The following is a 20,900-nucleotide window of genomic DNA, read 5'->3' as shown; positions in this document are numbered from 1 at the left end:
ATGCCACCATGCCTGGCTTATTTTTTATTTTGAAATAGATACCCTACATTGCTGCAGCTGGCCCAAAACCTGTGCCCTTCCTGTTTCAGTCCCCGAAGTACTGTTAAGGTATTTATTTCAAGATTTTAAAAATCATTTGATGTGGAATTTTTTCTTCTTATTATCTTTAAATGTGTTACATATAAATATTAAATGCATTGGATATTAAGATCAGAAGATATTGAATACCTAATAACTATCAAATTTACCTGTGGCAGAACCATTTTACAAGATTTCGGCTTGCTTTTTAATACTCTAGTTCCTAACACATCAAAGTACTTCATTATTATATGGTCTCATCTATGACTTTAGTCACATAATAGCAGGGCTATATGGTAGAGTACTAAGATTAATGGTGTAGTTATTTAAAAATGATATTCTATGGTATATAACTAGTATAATTTGTTTTGATAACTGTAATTTTACTAGAACCATTCAATTTCTCCTTATGATTCTGAATAAGTGTTTTTGTATTATATAATTATTATTATATTACAAAAGTGGCAGAAAATAGGTATCAGAGAGCTAAAGAAAAAAAAATTTTTTTTTTTTTTGACACAGAACCAGGCCAGCAGAGGGCTCTCCAAGTCAGTCCGCAAGGTCAGATAAAATTATCTGGAAGGATATGAAAGAGGGTTACTAAAAGTATTAAGAGTATTTTGAATTGTGCAGAGAATTGAAATGTCATTGAAGAATTTGATTTAAAAATGTTAGGGCCATTTGTAAAAAGAAACAAAGAAAATGCTAAGTCGATATGTCAAATACATAAAATAAACTTTCATCAGTAAACATAACTGATAAAATGGCAAAGTTAGAAATAACAGATATGTTAATAAATAATTTCTTTAGTGAAGGATTGGATATATGAACAATCTTATTTTTTATGCTTAGAGTCTTGTATATGAAGGTTTTTCTAGTTCATAGCTTGTTCAGCCTAATTTCATAGTACATTTGAAAAAGAAAATTTATGCTTTTTTGTATTCTGTGTATTCTAGAGTAAGTAAATTTCCAAAATATAATTTTTTATTAATTTTTAGGTGAAAAAACATTCTTGAGAAGTAACTTCCATTTGATTATTAAAAACTAACTTATAGTGAAGATCACCTTAGACATAGTTTTATTGGTAAAGCATAGGAACTATGTGTTTATCCTAAAATACAAAGCTTTTCAGATAGTTTTATTGGTAGTGTTGGCAGTATGAAAGCATGATTTCATAATTGTAATACTTTTGACCAAAATCTCCATTTATGATTATTAGGTCTTTACGGAAAAACATGTGAAGGGCTCCTTTTTTCTTGATAAGAAAGGGATTGTTTTTCCATATACATGTGTACTTTGAAAAGATCAACCAAATAATATTTACTCTTCTTGAGCTTCATTTATGCATTGTTTTTTTATTTTCTTTCCATTTTATCCTTTCCATTTATATTATTTTCCCTTTATTTTTTTCTGCCACCAAGTCCTTCAGTTCTAATGAACGTTACCTTTACAAATGAGTCTATTTAACAAAACATTAAATGTCTAATGAATTAAATACTGGAGTCACAAAAGTGAAGAACATGTTATGCTACCATGCATGTCAAAGCCCACAGAGGAAGACCATCAAAAAACATATTTACCCATTATTTATAAAAAAGCTATATGTATTTACTATGGATAAGGTACTACTTCAGATCTAGTAATATAAATGTACATGCATTTTGTTTTGCCCTTATATGGTCTAATGAGCAAGACAGGCAAACAACAGAAAATTGTCCTTGTCAGAAGTACCCATTGATTACGTGCTATGAGAAACCCTACTAAAAACATATAAGTTAGCTCTTCAAAGGTCAGATCAGTCTTACTGTAGGAAGGGATGTCTCATCTGAGAATCTTGATTATCTAAATGAATTTAGCCAGGTGAAAGGGAGGGTTCAGAATACTGTTTGAGAAGTAGTATATAAATTACAATGAAAGCCAAAGGAATAAGGTGAAGTAATGCATTTGAAATCTACAGATTATTCTGTATAGATGAAGTATAAAATGAGAGTAGGGGAGAAAGAAATGTGGTTGAAGAGGAAAGCAGGGAGCCAAGTCATATTGAAGACTCGAGAAAACAACAGGCTCATTTGTTCCAAGGTTACTTAGGGCAGACGTAGTTTATGTGTGTTGTACTAATAAAATTATTAATAGCAGCCTCTTTCACTGGTTACTACAGTGGTACAATATAGACTGAACTTTAGATAGGTGGTATTGGATAGGGAATCCAGTTAAGAAGCCATCTCAGTAGTTCAGCAATTAAATGAACATGAGAAGAAAAGTGTTTATTAAGCATTTGTGTAGCCAACCATGGTCAAACAGGCCACATATAGTGACTTATCTATGTGATCCTGAGACAGAATGACTATCTAATATCTCATGGTATAGTTGCTTGATTTCACAATTGATCTACTATGCTAGAAATAAGTTTAGAAGAGAAAAAATAACTAGTTTAAACTTACATGTTATAAATTTGAGTTGAAATGAAGAATGAGATTTATATTCTCATTTAGTTAAATTATTTTTTAGTTTCTCTTGTGTTCTTTTTTAACCCACATATTATTTTAAAGTGTGTTTTATAATCTATAACTATAAATATCTTGAAATTTTATGGTTATCTTTTTTATTTCTCATTTAATTCTACTGTGATCTAAGAGCAGACTGTATGATTTCTCATTTTTAAAAATTGTTAAGGTGTGTTTTATGAGACAGAATGTTGTCTTGTTGAATGCTCCTTATGAGCTTGAAAAGAATATGTGGTGCTTTCATTGAATGATTAGTCCGTAGATTTTAATTAATTTAATTGTTTGATGAGGCTTTTGAGATCAATTATATCCTCAGAGAATTTCTCCCTTTATGGGTCTGTCCATTTCTGATAAGCTGTTAAAATATCCAGCTACTATAGTGGATTTATCTGTTTCTTGCAGTTCTTTTCATTTTTTGTTCATGTATTTTTATACTCTTGTTAAATATATACATGTTAAAATTGTTTTTTAAAGGATATTGACCCTTTAATATATTTTTATTGGTGCATTGTGGTCTCACATCATAATAAAGAGTAATAGGGACATACATGCACACAGCAGTTGCTGAGCTTTCCCTTTCATGATACTCAGATCGGCAGTGATAATTTCATATATGTGCATAATGTCAGTGGAAACGTTTCTTTCCTTAATTCTCCCTACCCACCCTCCTCTATCCCTTCTGTCAACATTTGTGTTTTTCCTCCATATCTAAAGTCACTTCTATATCCCAGTTACTCCCTAGCTTCCACATAAGAGAGAAAACAAAAAATATTTCACTTTCTGTGACTGGCTAATCTTCATTTAATACGTTCTCCAGGTTCATCCATTTTTCTGCAAATGACATTATTTTGTTCTTCTTTATTGCTAAGTAGAATTCCATTGTATATATATATATATATATATATATATATCCCCAATGATTTTGTAATCCATTCATCTGTTGATGGACACCTAGGCTAGTTCCATGTCTTGGCTATTGTTAATTGTGCTGCTATGAACATGGATATGCATGTATCACAGTAATATTCTGATTTCACTTCTTTGGGAAAGATACTCAGAAGTTATATCACTGTATTGTATGGTGGTTGCATTCTCTCTCTCTCTCTCTCTTTTTTTTTTTTTGTGGTACTGGGGGTGGAACTCAGGGGTTTTCTACCTCCGGGCTATACTCCCAGACCTATTTTATACTTTTCTTTGGAAACAGGGTCTCACTAAGTTGCTGAGAGCCTAAGTAGCTAAGGCTGGCTTTGAACCTGTGCAATCCTCTTGTCTCAGCTTCCCAAGAGCGGGGATTACAAGCATGTGCCACCATGCCTGGCTCATTCTCTGTTTTTTTGAAGAACCTCTACATTGATCTCAAAGATTGTACTAATTTGAAATCCCACCAACAGTGTAGGAAGGGTTCTTATTTCCTCTTATTTCCCCACATCTTTGCCAGATTTATTGTTGTTTGACTTCTTGATGATTGCCATTCTGATTTGGGTTAGATGGAATCTCAGTATAGTTTTATTTTTCATCTTCCTGATTTCTAATGATGTTAGACATTTTTTCATATATTTATTGGCCATATGTTTTTTCTTCTTTTGTGAAGTATCTTCTATAAAGTGTTCAATTGCCCATTGATTGTTTATTTTTTGAGTTTTAAGTCTCTTAAATTCTTTTTATATTCAAATATTAGTCCTCTGTCAGAGGAGTAGCTAGCAAAGATCTCCCATTTTGAAGGCTCTTAATAACTTTTCTTGTTCTGGGGTCTGCTTTTTCTGAAATTAAGATAACAATTCCTGCTTTCTTTTAAGTAACATTACTTTAGTATGCCTTCTTCATCCCTTTACTTTTCAGCCATCTGTATCCTTATATTTAATGTGAATTTCTAATAGAGTATTTATAATTGGGTCTTTTTGATCCATACTGATAACTCTATCTTTAAATTGGTGCATTTAGGCCTTGATGTTCAGCGTGATTATTAAGATAATTGAATTAATATCTACCAGACTTGTCAATGTTTTCTGCTTGCCTGTTTTCTTTATTCCTTTTTTTATCTTCCACAGTTTTACTTTCTGTCATTGTAATTGAGCATTTTACATGAATCCCTTTTTTCTCTCCTTTCTATCACTTCTACTTTTTTAAAAAAACTTACTTTAGTGGTTGCCCTAGAATGTGCATATACATTTACAACTAATCAGTCCACTGTTGAGTAACCCTATTAGTAAGTATGATAAACAGGTCTTTAGTCATATAGTGATGAGGTGTTGGAGGAGGGGAGGCATTTTATGTAGTCTAATGATTAGGTCTCAGTCTTTTGGAGGGCCTATTCCCCTATATTAGGAACTTCAGGGATTTCTTTTTTTTTTTTTTCCTTTCCTTAGGTGGGACTAGATAACAAGTGGACTGAAATTATATATTAATCTTCCTCCATGTGAAAAGGCTAGAGTTGAGTATTTCTCTTCTCTAACTGAATTAGGCCTTGATAAAACCCCTACAGTCTTGGTTCCAATAAAATAGTTGCTCATGAGGACAGGCACTTTTGAGAAGAACAGAATGCTCTTGTGTAGTTTTAAATGGTTTCTTTTTCATGTTCTCCTACCCCTACACTCACATCTGCTAGAAACCAGAGACTTTCCTGATACTCACTCATAGAATTCTGAGATGAAAAGATTACAAAAGTGTGGGGTACCTTTGAAATTTTCAACTTTCAGATCTGTTCACTCTGAGCTTCCATCAGTGCATCACTTATAGTTCAGGTTTTGATGCCCCAGCACAAGTTCCCATGGAGGTTTTTGCTTGGAAGTTTTCTACTTCATTAAATTATGTTTTTCTTAATTGGGTGTGGTGGTATATACCTGTAATCTAGCACTTGGGAGGCTGAGATAGGTGGATTGAAGGTTTGAGGCCAGCACAAAGTAATTTATTGAGACCTTGTTTCAAAAGTAACATAAAACAGGGCTCAGAGGTAGAATGCCCCCTGGGTTCTGTCCTCAGTACCACAAAAATAAAGTTATAGTTTTCTTTATCTACCTGTCAGATTCTCCCATTTTAGGGCCAGCAATTTGCCCTCTTACATCACTTCTGGGACAGATCTTTAAAGTGTTGTTGATATTTCAGTTTGTTTAGCTTTGTCCTAACAAGTGTTAGGACAGAGTAGTAACTTCTAAGCTCCTAACATGACGCCTTGTAAGCCATAAGTCTGTGTTAACCTTTTAGTTTCCTGGCCTACCTCCCATTCTTCTGAGTTCTAGGATCTACCTTTCTTAATGGCATGATAATTATCTCTACTATGTTCAGCTAGAATAATAATTTCAATAGTCTCTAATTGTAATTAAGTTCATTTGTCTGAAGAAATATATTTCCTGTCCTCCCCTTCCATGTTGTAACCCTGCAGAGAGAAGGGAGTGAGGGAATATCTTCACCTTTAAAAGAATTTCCATCACAACCTTGCTCATGAAAATAATAGTGTATTTTTTTATCCAGCCACTATTTTTGAGTACTATTGTACACAGTAGGAATATGAGAGTACCTTACAATGGACAAATATCTCTGATTTCATGGACCTACATTCTAGTTAGCTTCTATTAATGCTTATTGAATTTAGTATTATCTGGAATGGTCATCCGTGCAGAAATTTTTCATTAGTTTTACTTTCCTAAGCTTTTACTTCTAAAGAATGAATGTATGTAATGTGCTACCTACATTTCTAAGTATACTTTTAAACCAAATATCTACCTTTTATTGTGCCCTGGAATTTATATATTTTATTTTTATTCCCCCAAAAGTGGTGCAGAGTCAGCTTTAGTGTTTGTTTTTTATAGATAAAAAAACTAAGGCTTAGCAAAGGATATCTAGGAAGTGGGAAAACTGGAATTTAAACCAAGGCCTCTCTGTTACTAGAGCCTGCATGTACTCTATGCACTATAATTCACTTACAGTTTCTCTGTTTGTTGTTCAAGTCTTACCTGCTTTCTTTTTTCTTTCCCAATAGCCACAATATGAGAATACTTCATTGCAAACTCCATTTTCAGAGCAATCAGTGCCCCATCCCCAGCAAGAGGAACTTGAAAAAAAGCTTGTGTGTACTGAGAAAGAAGTTTTACAGCTCAACGAGTTTCTCAAACAAAGACTAAACCAATTTAGTGAAGAGAAGAAGAAACTGGAAGAAAAGGTAGGCACTTTTGATAAAATCATATTAGATAATCGCATTTTTTCTACATAAAATACTTGTCATTTACCCTGTGTTAGGTGGCATGTATGTCATAAATGTCATACATTTATATTGAAGTGATTAGTGTTGTACCTTATCCTATCTGCAAAATTTTAAGAATTTTCTTGAGTATTATGAGTATTATACCTTCCTAACTGAAGTAAAACAAGTCAGTTGCCTACACCTAATTGGCTTTGTACACCTTTTCTGTGATGGTTGTGTCATGCTGTTTTCTTGTGATTTTGAGTTTAAATTATTGGAAAACAAAATGCAGTTACTCTTTCATTCATAAGGTCATTACTTCAACTTATTAAGCTTAAGCCGCTGATTCACAAGAAACACATGCACGTGCGCGCGCGCGCACACACACACACTTATTTGACCTTTCTGTCTTTATTAAAAGTATTTTTTTCCAGTCACTTCCTTTTTTTTCTTTTAACAGTTTTTTTATTGAACATAAATAGTATACATTTAAACTATATTTGGTGCCCGCCCCCTGTTTTCTCTTCCCCCCTCCCACCAATGGTTGTCCAGGTTAACCATGTCTTATTCATAATTTTACACATGTTCAGATGTAGACCCTCATTAATCAAGATCAGCCTTCCTCCTCTCCTATCGTTCCATTCAAACTTTGCTGGTATTTCCCCTCCATTATCTGGAGTTCCACTGGTATCCTTTGTGTTTCCTAGTTTGGGCATATTAGAGGAAACATATGTACCTTCTCCTTCTGTGCTTGGCTGATCTCACTTAACATAATATTCTCCAGGGCTTTCCATCTTCTTGCAAATGATATAATTTTGTTCTTCTTTATGGCTGAATAGAATTCCATTGTGTGTATTTCCTACAGTTTTGCTATCCATTCACCTGTTGATAGTGATCTGGGTTGGTTCCATATTTGGGCTATTACAAATTGTGCTGCTATGAACATAGGTATGCATATGTTGCTGTATTTCTCTGAATTCAACCCCTTTGGAAAGATAACCAGGAGTGGTATAGCTGTATCATATGGTGGATCTATTCCCACTTTTCTTAGGAATCTCCACACAGATCTCCATAGTGGTTGAACTATAGTTTGTATTCCCACCAACAGTGTAAAAGAGTTCCTCTTTCCCCACATCCTTGCCAGCATTTGTTGTTGTTTGATTTCTTTATGCTTGCCACTCTGACTGGGGTTAGATGGAATCTCAGTGTAGTTTTGATTTGCATCTCCCTGATGGCCAGTGATGAAGAACATCTTTTCATGTATCTATTGGCCCTTTGTATCTCTTCTTTTATGAAGTGTTGATTTAGTTCATTTGCCCATTTCTTGATTGGGTTGTTTGTTTTGCTAGTGTAGAGTCTTTTGAGCTCTTTGTATATTCTGGATATTAGCCCCCTATCAGAATGGTGGCTGGTAAATATCCTTTCCCATTCTGTAGGCTTCCTCTTTAGGTTATTGATAGTTTCCTTTGATGAGAAGAAACATTTTAGTTTGATGTTATCCCACTTGTTTATTCTTGCTTTAATTTCCTGAGCTTTGGAGGTTTTGTTGAGAAAGTTACTGCCTGTGCCAATATGTTGTAGTGTTGAACCTATGCTCTCCTCTACTAACTTCACAGTCTCAGGTCTAATTTCTAAGTCTTTGATCCATCTTGAGTTGATTCCTGTGTTTGGTGAGATATAGGGGTTTAGATTCATCTTTTTACAAATGGTTAGCCAATTCTCCCAGCACCACTTGTTGAAAAGGCTGTCTTTTCTCCAGCGTATGTGTTTGGTCCATTTGTCAAAGATTAATTAACTAAAGATGTGTGGGTTTGTTTCTGTATTTTCTATTCTAATCCACTGGTCAGTATATCTGTTATTGTGCCAGTACCATGCTTTTTTTTTTTTTTACTACTGCTGCTCCATAGTATAGTTTGAAGTCTGGGATTGTAATGCCTCCTGAATGTTTCTTATTGTTGAGAATTGCTTTGGCTATTCTAGGTCTTTTCTTTCTCCATATGAAGCTCATGATTGATTTTTCTAGGTCTCTGAAGAATGTCACTGGTATTTTAATGGGAATTGCATTGAACCTATAGATCAGTTTTGGCAGAATGGCCATTTTGATGATATTTATTCTGCCTATCCATGAGCACGGGAGATCTTTCCATCTTCCAAGGTCTTCTTCAATTTCTTTCTTTAATGTTTTATAGTTTTTGTTGTAGAGGTCTTTTACATCTTGGGTTAGGTTTATTCCTAGGTATTTTATTGGTTTTGAGGTTATAGTGAATGGAATTGTTGTTTTTGTTTCTTTCATTGTGGATTCATTGTTGGCATAAAGAAAAGCCACTGATTTCTTTAGGTTGATTTTGTAACCTGCGACTTTGCTGAATTTGTCAATCAGCTCCAAAAGTCTTTTGGTTGAGTTCTTTGGGTCTTCCAGATAAAGGATCATGTCATCTGCGAATAAGGATAATTTTAATTCCTCTCTTCCTATGTGAATTCCTTTGATTTCCTTCTCTTGTCTGATTGCTGCAGCAAGAGTCTCAAGGACTATATTGAAAAGGAGTGGTGATAGTGGGCATCCTTGTCTTGTTCCTGACTTTAGCGGAAATTCTTGAAGTTTTTCCCCATTCAATATAATGTTGGCTTTGGGTTTACAGTATATTGCCTTAATGATGTTGAAGTACTTTCCTTCTATCCCAATTTTCTGCAGTGTTTTTACCATAAATGGGTGTTGGATTTTGTCGAATGCTTTTTCAGCATCTATTGCTATGATGGTGTGGTTTTTGTTCTTGGTTCTATTTATGTGGTGAATAACATGTATTGATTTGCATATGTTAAACCAGCCTTGTTTTTCTGGGATGAAACCAACTTGGTCATGATGTATTATTCTCTTGATATAGTTTTGAATGCGTATAGCTAGTATTTTGTTTAGAATTTTTGCATCTATGTTCATTAAGGATATTGGTCTGTAGTTTTCCTTTCTTGAGGTGTCTTTATTTGGTTTGGGGATTAATGTGATACTGGCCTCATAGAAGGAATTTGGGAGAGTTCCATCTCTTTCAATTTCCCGGAACATGTTATGAAGTATTGGTATTAGTTTTTCACTGAAGGTTTTGTAGAATTCAACTGGGAACCCATCTGGGCCTGGGCTTTTCTTTGGTGGAAGAATTTTTATTGCCATTTCTATTTCTTTGGTTGCTATTGGTTGGTTTAGGCTTGCTATGCCCTCTTGGCTGAGTGTAGGAAGGTTAACTGTGCTTAGAAATCTATCAATTTCTTCCAGGTTTTCAAGTCTATTGGAGTATAAATTTTTAAAGTAGTTCCTTATAATCTTTTGAATTTCTTCACTATCTGTGGTGATATCTCCTTTTTCATTTCTAATTTTGATAATTTGCGTTGATTCTCTTTTTCTTTTGGTTAGGTTGGCCAGGGGTTTATCAATTCTGTTAATCTTTTCAAAGAACCAACTTTTTGTTTTATTGATTCTTTGAATTGTTTTTTGTTCTCTATTTCATTTATTTCTGCTCTAATTTTAATGATTTCTTGCCTTCTACTGGCTTTGGGAATAGACTGTTGCAGAATTTCTAGGTCCTTGAGTTGTGCCATTAGGTTCTTTACTTGGTGGTTCTCTGTCCTTCTTATGTGGGCACTCAATGCAATAAACTTTCCTCTTAATACTGCCTTCATGGTGTCCCATAGATTTTGGTAGGTTGTATCTCTGTTTTCGTTTGTTTCCATACATTTCTTTATTTCTTCCCTAATTTCTGCTCTTACCCATTCATCATTCAATAGTGTATCATTCATTCTCTATGAATTTGAATACTTTCTTTCGAGTTTCCTGTTGTTGATTTCTACTTTTATTCCGTTGTGGTCTGAAAAGATGCAAGGAATTATATTACATTTTTTGAATTTGCAGGTATTTTCTTTGTGTCCCAGGATGTGGTCTATTTTGGAGAAGGTTCCATGGGCTGTTGAGAAGAATGTGTATTCTGTACTTCCTGGTTGAAATAATCTGAAAATGTCTATTAGGTCCATTTGGTTTATGGTTTCCTTTAGTTCTAAAGCGTCTTTACTCATCTTTTGCCTTGAAGATCGATCCAGTGGTGTGAGAGGCGTATTAAAGCCTCCCAGAATTATTGTATTTGGGTCTACTTGGGATCTTATGTCCAGAAGGGTTTGTTTTACAAATGTGGTTGCACCCACATTTGGGGCATAAATATTTACTATCATTATATCTTCTTGGTGTATTGTTCCTTTTAATAAAAGGAAGTGCCCTGATTTGTCTCTTTTGATGTGTTTTAGTTTAAAGTCTGTTTTGTTGGATATCAGGGTTGCTACCCCTGCTCTTTTTGGTCACCGTTGGCATGGTATATCTTTTACCATCCTTTCACTTTCAGCCTGTGAATGTCTTTGGCTGTGAGGTGAGTTCCTTGCAGACAGCATATATTTGGATTATGTTTCCTAATCCACATTGCCAGTCTATGTCTTTTGATTGGTGAGTTAGGTCCTTTGACATTAAGAGATATTATTGAAATATGATTTTTGTTTTCTGCCATTTTGTGTTCTGTCTACTCTTGGGTGGTGTGACCTTTCTTCTTTACTTAAGTGGCCCACTTATTAACTTCCTCTCTTCTCTGATTCTGAAGTCTTCTTTTTTCTTCCTTATGGTTTATTTCTTTAAGAATTTTCTCTAGTGTTGGCTTAGAATTCATTAATTTTTTGAGATTCTGTTTATCCTGAAAGACTTTGGTTTCACCCTTGATCTTGAATAGTAGTTTTGCTGGATAGATTAGTTTGGGCTTGAAGTTATTTTCTTCTAGGGTCTGAATCACGTCATACCAGTCTCTCCTAGCATTCATGACCTGGGTTGTATAGTCTGGGATGATTCTTATTGTTTTGCCTCTATATGTCACCCGTTCTTTTGTTCTCACTGCTTTTAAGATTCTTTCCTTAGCCTCTTTATTGGTCATTTTGGTTATTATGTGGCGTGGAGTGGTCTTTCTTTGGTCCTGTCTCAGTGGAGTTCTGTATGCCTCCTGGACATGAAGGTCCAAGTCTCTTTCCATATTTGGAAAATTCTCTGAGATTATTTCCTTGAAGATATTACAGATGCCCTTGGTCTGTACCTCTATCCCTTCTTCAATGCCTATTATCCATAAATTAAGATGCTTCATATTATCCCATATTTGCTGGATGTTTAGGTTTTGTTGCTGTAAAGATTTCTGTATATCGCTGTGTTTTCGGTTTGGGATGTACTGTCTTCTAATATTGATATTCTGTTTTCCATTTCATCTAATCTTCCAGAATTTCCTTCTATTGCTGTCTTCATTTCACTTATTGCCTCTTTCATTTCATTCCAGACCTCTTTCTGATTCTTTTTTAGTGTTTCTAACTCACCTTTAACCTCCTCTATACTTGTTTTAAATCCTTTCATCATATTATACATCAAGATTCTGAACTCCCCTTCTTGCATTTCTAGTAGGTCAGTATTCGTGATTTCTGCTGTCTCTTCATAATTCCTGGTTCTCATATTTATAGCGTTCTCTGTCCTGTTTTTCTGATTTCTACCCATCGTTCGTATTATGCTTAGTCCAATCTTAATATTAGGAGTTTAGGGGTATCGGCAAGTCAGCAGAGCTTTTCCAGTGTTGAGGGTGGGTGATGTGGGAGGAGCTGGGGTGATGGGTAAAGGAGTCAGATTAGGTAGAGGATATGTTTAGGTTGAGAAAGACTTTAAGTATGATAAGGTAATATCTTGCTAAGAATGAGAGAGAGTTAAAGAGTTAACTAGTAGGACTCTTGTCGTTAGTAGAGTAAGTATGGATATATAAAATACTTTGAGTATTAAACAAGGAGGTAATATTATGGGGAAAAGTTTTGGGGGAGAAGAGTATGTAGGTTAGTGTGGGAAAGTTTGTAAAGAGGGGTGATGGAAGGAGCAGACAAACAAACAAAAAAATCCACACAAGATACCAAGACTATTATGTAATCCAAGGAAAAGAAAGGAAAAACCAATCAAAGGAGGAGAATGAAAAAAGGAAGGAAAGAGAAAAAAGAGGAAAAAAGGACAAGAATAAAATAAAAGGAACTAGCCGGGCGTGGTGGCCCACACTTGTAATCCCCGCTCTTGGGAGGCAGAGATAGGAGGATCGCGCAGGTTCGAAGCCAGCCGCGCACGCTGGCTTAGGAGACCCTGTTTCCAAATATAAAAAAAAAAAAAATGTAAAAATAGGTCTGGGAGTGTAGCCCGGAGGTAGAAGGGCTTCCAGGAACCCTAGTACCACCAATAAATAAATAAATAAATAAATAAATAAATAAATAAATAAATAAATAAATAATAAAAAAATAAAAGGAACTAGCAGCTGTGTGAAATCAGAAAGTAAGGCAAACTATCAAATATATATTTTTAAAAATCAACAAGTTAAAGTAAAAGAAGGGTGGGTTAAGAAAAAAAATATAAAACAGCAATAACCATACCAAAACAAAAGCACTGTAAAAGCAAAACAAAACAAAACATCCACAATAAAAGTAAAACAACCAGTCCTACTTATTTACAAATATGGGGTCAGGTCCATATAATATTTGCGTATCTGATTGCTTTGGTAGCTTTCAGAATATAATCCAATGTCTCTTAGTTTTCTTTGTACTCTATTTTTATCTTCTTAGGTCACTCTGGGTGTTTGGACACCTTTCTTTCCTTTAACTGCTTTGGGTTTATGTGTCAGGATGTCTGGTTTCACTGTTATTAGATTCTGTACAATTCCCAGGTTCTGCGAAATTCCAACCTGTAGTCAGCACCTCTGCACTCACCACCCTATACTCCCGCTTGTGCTTCCCTACAGCAGGGGTGGAGGATGTCCAAAGTATACTTGGAACCTCCCCCTGAGGTCCTGTGCAGATATTGTGTCTCGATGGATTCTCCTGTGTCTCTGGAAATTCCAACTGGGCTAGCCGGTGTGGTCCCAAGATGGACCCTGGGCAAAGGGATGCCGGTTTCTGGATGCCCACACTTACTGCCAGAGCTCTGCCTTTTCTGAGAGTGCAGGCTGGGTGCGCTGCTATTACTGGACCCAGGTGTGAGTGGGTGCAGCTGCCTATTGCTGCTGCTATGTTCTTCCAAGGTGTATTGAGCTGTGTTCTCAATTAGAACTAAGCATCGGGCTACCGGGCGGGCAGGAACTCCCAGCGGTGGGCTAGGGGTGCAGGATAGGTGCACAAGGGTCCGGGTACACAGGCAGTGCGCGGTGTCCAGTAATGATCTCTGCCTCCCGCAGGACATAGAAGCTGGGGGGGGGCAAGGAGATTTCAGGGGCACACAGAGCTTTCGCCGCCTGGAAGGCAGGCCTCTGGCAAGGTGGATGTCTGGGCTCCAGTGGAGGGCGGGGGCTAGACACACATGGTAGGCTCCGATTTATGGGTGGCAGTGGCACAGACACTGACTACTAGCAGGGGTCTGGGCGCAGACAGGGTGGGCGAGGACAGTGCTGGGTTCTGAGGCGTGGGACAGATGCCCCGGGCCAGTGCTGGGGTTGGGGCTGGGGCGCATGCTAGGACCCGCACTTTCCCTGGACGCACTCAGGTACCTGGCTTCCTTGGTTCAGGCTTCTGTGGGAGTCCCTGTGCTGTTGTGATCCAGTCGCTGGTGAGCACACAGAATTCTGACGTGGGTGCTGCTCGCTGCTTAAAATGAGGTTCTATGTCCGTTTTCAGTCCCAGATTATCTTGCCGCAGTGATTTCAGTCAGGGTTCGGGAGTACCATTTGGGCTGGCAGGCAGCCGCACAGGCAGCCCGCCAGCGGGCATCCCGATTGTATCTGCAGCAGGTCTTGGTGTCCGATCTGTGTTCTTCGAGTTCAGGGTTCCGCCGTGGTACCTGGATCTGTTTTGGTTCCTGGTATGTATTTATTTTGTTGATTAAGACACTGCTTTCTAAGTAGTTGAACTTTGTTTCAGCTACTGAGGAGTGCTGTGTCCCTCAGTCAACATTTTGAAAAAAAAAAAAACTATTAAAAGTATTTTTGCCGGGTGTGGTGGCGCACGCTTGTAATCCCCACGCTTGAGAGGTGGAGACAGGAGGATCGTGCAGGTTCGAAGCAGCCATGCTGGCTTAAGAAACCGTTTCCAAATAAAAAAATAAAATGGGTCTGGGAGTGTAGCTCAGAGGAAGAAGGGTTTCCTGGACCCCCAGTACCACCAAAGGAAAAAAAAAGTATTTTCACCTCATTATATTATTGTGTCACAGAAGACCAAGTAGGACACATGCTGCCCTTAAGTAGTGGAAGAGGCACAGATCCTTGGGTTGCTACTTAGTGACAGGACCCATTTTAGATTTCTTTCTTGATATACCCAGCTTATGATATTAAAGCAAGTCACCATGATTTATATAGACAGGTTTGACATTGTTAATAGAGAACTCAGTTAATAGCTCTACATAAATATACATGTGAATTGGAATTTTTATCTTTCAATCTGACACGAATTTTATATGATTTATCTTTTTAGCTTTATGTCTTTTATCTTGGTTAATTTGAAAGCACCTTAGATATATCTTTCTTCTTTTCTGTATATTGGGGCTTTATACACAATCCAGTGGAACAAGGAAATATTAATTGGTCATATGTAAGGAAAATTAAAGTCCTGTACCAAAGACTTAGGTAAAAAGATTGTGATGAAATTATGAATCAGTGAATAAAGATTTTTAAACACATTTTTTGTTTTATATAAAATTTTCTTGTCTTTTATTATTCTTGATACTCAGTCTTTAATAATTTATATACTTACGTGTGTGACATCTTCTAGTTGGATGTCTGATAGGTACTTTAAACTTTTAATGTCCAATGTGCAGTTATTAATTTGCCTTTTAATTGCCCGACTTTTTTCAAACAAAATAAAATAAAATTTTCTTCAGTGTTCATTTCTATATATTCAGTTACCCATGCTAGAAACTTCACTAAGTTTAATCAAGCCTGCCTCCTAAATGTATACTTAAATAATCTTTCAACACCACTAGTCAGTATACAAGGCAGTATTATTCATCTTAGGTATCTGAAGCTTTGTAAACATTGAAGAAGGGCTCTCCAGTTCCTCCTCCAAGCCTCTGACAGCTGCCATTTGTACTCTGTTTCAGACACATAAGTAGAATCATGCACTGTTTGTCCCTCTGTAACAGGCTTATTTCATTTAGCATAATTTATTCTGGGACCATTTGTGTTATCACAAATGTCAAGATTTCTGTCTCTTTTGAGGTTGAATAATATTCCATTATGTGTACAACAAACTACATTAATTTTATTTAAATTAATTTTTAGCTGATACACTTAAAAATCCACATATTTTACACATTCTTTCATAAATGAATATGCACACAATGTTCCCACATTGTGTTCCACTGTTGTGAATTATGCTGCTATGAACATGGGCTGCAGTTATCACTTTTAGTTTTCAGATCTATTAGATCCTCATTTTAGTGCTTTTATATAAATACCAAGTAGGGATTCCAAATCACAAGTTAGTTTGTTTATTTGTTTGTTTATTTGTTTATTTGTTTATTTATTTATTTATTTTGCAGTACTGGGGGTGGAACCCAGGGGCATTCTACCTCCAAGCTATATCCACAGCCCTATTTTTTAGTTCTTTTTATTTTTTTATTTTTAATTTTTAAAAATTATTTATTTATTTTGCAGGTTTGGGGATGAAACCCAGGGACATTCGACCTCTGAGCTACACCCCCTGCCCTGTTTTTTATTCTTTATTCTGAAACCAGGTCTCACTGTATTGCAAAGATCCTCACTAAGTAGCTGAGGCTGTCCGCAAACCGTGATCCTCTGGTCTCAGCCTCCCTAATGCTGGGATTACAAGCGTGCGCCGCCAGGCCTGGCTCTAGTTCTTTTTATTCTTGAAACAAGGTCTCACTGAGTTGCGAAGGGGCTCACTAAGTAGCTGAGGCTGTCTGATAACAGTGATCCTCTGGTCTCTGCCTCCCAAATGCTGGGATTATAAGCATGCACCACTGCACCCGGCCCACAAGTTTTATTTTTCATTATTTGAGCCATGCCATTTCTCCATACCATTTTTCATGGAAACTTTTACATTCTCACCAATAATGTATAGGGGTTAGCTTCTCTGTATCCAAACCAAAACATATATTTTTTTTAATAATAACTATACTTACAGGTATGAGGTAATATCTCATTATGGTTTTGATTTGCATTCCTCTGATGATTAGTGATGTTGATGTCTTTTCATAAATCTGTTGATCATTTGAATGTCTTATTTAAAGAAATATATATCAGGTCCTTTGCTTATTTTTAAAATTAGATTATTGTTGTTTTCCTTGGTTTTGTTTTGCTGTTGAAATGTAAGAGATACTCAGATATTTTGGATATTAGTCCCTTGTCATATATATAGTTTACAAATATTTTCTTTCATTCTGTAGGCTGCCTTTTCATCTTGTTTTTTTTGCTGTGTAGAAGCTTTTTAGCTGAATACAGTCCTGTTCATTTTTGCTTTTGTTGCCTGTGCTTTTGGTGATATATTCAAGAAAGCATTACAAAGTCCAATGACAAGAAGCTTTCCTCCCATTTTTCTCTAGGAGTTTTACAGTGTTTGGTTTTAGGTGCAAAGTTTTTAATCAGTTTTGAGTTGATTTTTTTTCAGTAATGTAATAAAAAGGTCAATTCATATATAGAAAAACAGAACTTAACCCCAATTTCTCAGCGTGTACAAAAGTCAACTCTAGATGTTTCAAAGATGTAAAAGTTAGACCAGAAACTTTGAAACTGCTGGAAGAGGGTATAGGACCAACACTCCAACATATAGGTATAAGTAGAAACTTCCTCAGTAAGACACTGAAAGCTCAGGAAGTTAGAACAAGAATTAATGAATGAGATAGCACTAAATTAAAAGGCAAAGGAAACCAAGATTCTACAGAGAGAGCCTACAGAATGGGAGATCTTCACCACCTACTCATCTGACAAAGGTCTAATATGTAGAATATAGAAAGAACTTAAAAAGCTTAACAATAAAAAAGCAAATAACCCAATTAAAAATGGGCAAGTGAACTGAATATACACTTTTCAAAAGAAGAAATGCAAATGGTCAACAAATATATGAAAAAAGTGTTCATCATCTGTAGCAATCAGGGAAATGCAAATCAAAACTACACTGAGATTCCATCCCACTCCAGTTAGGATGGCAATCTTCAAGGACACAATAATAAATCCTGGTAAGGATGTTGGGAAATCGGAGCCCTGTTACACTGTTAGTAGGATTTTAGTCTTTGCATATGTATTTTCGGCCTTGCCAGCACTGTTGATGGAACTCTTTCTGTATTGTGTATTCTTGGCTCCTTGTCAAAGATCACTGAGCTCTATATGTGCACTTGGTTTTTTGCCTTCCAGTGGAGAATATACACCTTCTTATGCCAGTATTGTAGCTGCTTTTAAAATATAAAATCAGGGAGTGTGACAGCTCTAGCTTTATTGTTCTTGCTTCAGACTGTTTTACTTATTCAGGCTCCTTCATGACTCTGTATTAATTTGTGGGTTTTCCCTCTCGCATTTCTGTTTTTGTACCATTGAGGTTTTGGTAGGGATTTTATTGAAAAAATAGCTTACTTTAAGTATTATCGACAATATAAGTAATAATTCTTGCAGTATATGACAGTGGAATATCTTACATTTACTTGTGTCTTTCTTTTGTCTCTTTTATAGTTTGTAGTATACAAGTCTTTCAAATCCTTGGTTAAGTTTATTAAGTATTCTTTTGGATGTTTTTGTAAGTTAGTTTTTTAAAATTTTCTTTGAAATAGTTCATTGTTGGTATATACAAATGTACCTGATTTTTGCATATTATTTTATATCTTGAAATATTCCTGGATTTTTAGTTCTAACAGTTTTTTGATGGAGTATTAGGATAAATCTCATGTCTTTTGCAAACAAAGACAATTTTACTTCCTATCTGGATGCTTTTTATTTCTCCTGCTTAATTGCTCTGGCTAGGACTTCTAGTACTGTGTTTAAGAGGAGAGGCAAGAGGACATTCTTGCCCTGTTCTAGACTTTTTAGGTTAAGTTTTTAGTTTTTTCATTATTTAGTATGATAGTGGTCTTTTCATAAATGTTGAGAGCTTTTTATCATGAAATGGTGTTGGATTTTGTCAAATGTATATTATGCATCCATTGAGATAATCATATCATTTTATCTTGCATTCTGACAATATATAACATTAGTTTTCATACATTGAGCCATTCCTTCATGTCAGGGATAAATTCTACTTAGTCATGGTATATTTTCCTCTTAATATGTTGTTTAACTTGGCTTGCTAATATTTTTGAGAATATTTTAATCTGTGTTCAGAGATATTGTCCTGTAGTTTTTTTTTTTTTTTAATTTATTTTTTATTGGTGCAATGTATTTACACATCATAGTGGTATAAAGAAAATACTTTTATAGACATACATGCACATCTCGCCCAGTTAGCCCCTACCACGATCCCCACCCCATTCCCTCCCCATCCCTCCTTCCCACGCTTGGCTTACTGGTTGACATCTAGTATTATAACAATTTATACAATATTAACATTGATAATCTCACATAACAGTTTCATTTGTCTGGTACCAAACTTCTGATGACTTAAAGATAACATTTCAATATTTCTTTTTGCTTTCTTTCTTACCAGAGAATATTTTTTCTTTTTTTTTTTTTAGGTGAAACTATCATACATTTATTTATTTATTTTTCAGAAAAAATCTATCCTGATATGGAATATGGACTCTAGATACCCAAAACAGTCTCAAAGGAGAACAAAGCTAGAAGATGTATGTTTTCTGATTTCAAACCTCCTGTAGTTTTTTTAGTAGTATCTTTCTCTGGCTTTGATATTAGGCTGACATGGGCCTCATACAATGTTTGAAAGTATTCCCCCCTTTCTTGTTTTTTGTTTTTTTTGTTTTTGTTTTTAATAGTTTAGGAGGAATTGGTATTCTTTTGTAAATATTTGGTAAAATTAACTGGTCCTGGGCTTTGTATGTTGGGAGTTTTTAAAATTATTACTTCAGCTGGGCATGGTGGCGCACGCTTGTAATCCCAGCACTTGGGAGGCTGAGACAGGAGGATCACACAAGTTCAAAGCCAGCCTCAGCTACTTAGGGAGGCTCTCAGCAACTTAGTGAGACCCTGTTTCTAAATAAAACATAAAATAGGTCTGGGAGTATAGCCCGGAGGTAGAAGCCTCTGGGTTCCACCCCCAGTACCACCAAAAATAAAAAATAAAATAAAATTATTACTTCAAACCCCTTATTTTTCACTAATCTTTTCAAATTTTTTATTTCTTCTAGAATCAGTTTCAGTAAGTTGTATGATTCTAAGTTGTTCAATTTGCTTGATGTATGATTGTTCATAATTGTACCCAATGGCCCTTTATATTTCTGTGGTTTTACTTGTAATAACTTTTATTTTGATTTTATTCACTTGAGTCTTTTTCATAGTTTAGGAATTTGTTAATTCTTCTCATTTCTTCCCCAAAACAGTTGCTAGTTTCATTTTTTATTTATTATTTCACTTATTTCTATTGATTATTGTTATTTCCTCTTGTTATATTGTTTCTTTTACCAGTAAAAAATGACCTTCTTTGTCTCTTCTAATAAGCTTGGGCTTGAAGTCTAACTTGTCTGATATCATAGTTGCTACTCCTGCTTGTCTTGGAGTTTCATTGGCATGGATTACCTTGCTCCAGCCCTTTACCTTAAGTTTGTTTCTATCTTTACTTGTAAGGTGTGTTTCTTGCAAGCAGCACATAGATGGGTTCTGTTTTTTAATCTATTTTGCCACTTTATGTCTTTTTTGGGGGGGAGTTGAGGCCATTTACATTGTGTGATTATTGAGAGATGATTTTTATTTCCTATCATGTTGATATTTTATATCTGTTTGAAGTACTGTTCTTTTTTGCTTAGTTGTCTGGTGGATGGAAGTTCTTGTTTCTCTGGTTCTGATGTGTATTACTTATTTCTTTGCAATTAATCTCTTTGAGTATTTTCTCTAGTGCTGGTTTTGAAGACATAAATTTCTTTAGCTTCTGTTTGTCATGGAAGTTTCTTATTTCCCTATCTAATTTGAAAGATAGTTTTGCTGGGTAGGAAATTTTTAGCTGAAAGTTGTTTT

The 20,900-nt window shown here is 35.6% G+C and overlaps 1 protein-coding gene across 2 annotated transcripts in view; it reads left to right on the top strand.

Annotated features, from left to right (window-relative positions):
- Positions 1–20,900, top strand: part of CEP85L (centrosomal protein 85L) — a gene marked incomplete at both ends in the record, with an annotated part of 152,570 nt that overhangs the window by 106,293 nt on the left and 25,377 nt on the right. For both annotated transcript variants that reach the window (XM_080700794.1, XM_080700795.1), the window contains one exon: positions 6,559–6,738. In XM_080700794.1, the coding sequence (XP_080556920.1) occupies positions 6,559–6,738 (180 nt within the window). The remainder of the gene's footprint in view (positions 1–6,558; positions 6,739–20,900) is intronic.

This window comes from Muscardinus avellanarius (assembly GCF_963383645.1).
Source record: "Muscardinus avellanarius genome assembly, chromosome: 8".
Classification (NCBI taxonomy): Eukaryota; Metazoa; Chordata; class Mammalia; order Rodentia; family Gliridae; genus Muscardinus; species Muscardinus avellanarius.
This window is presented reverse-complemented; position numbering and strand designations above follow the sequence as displayed.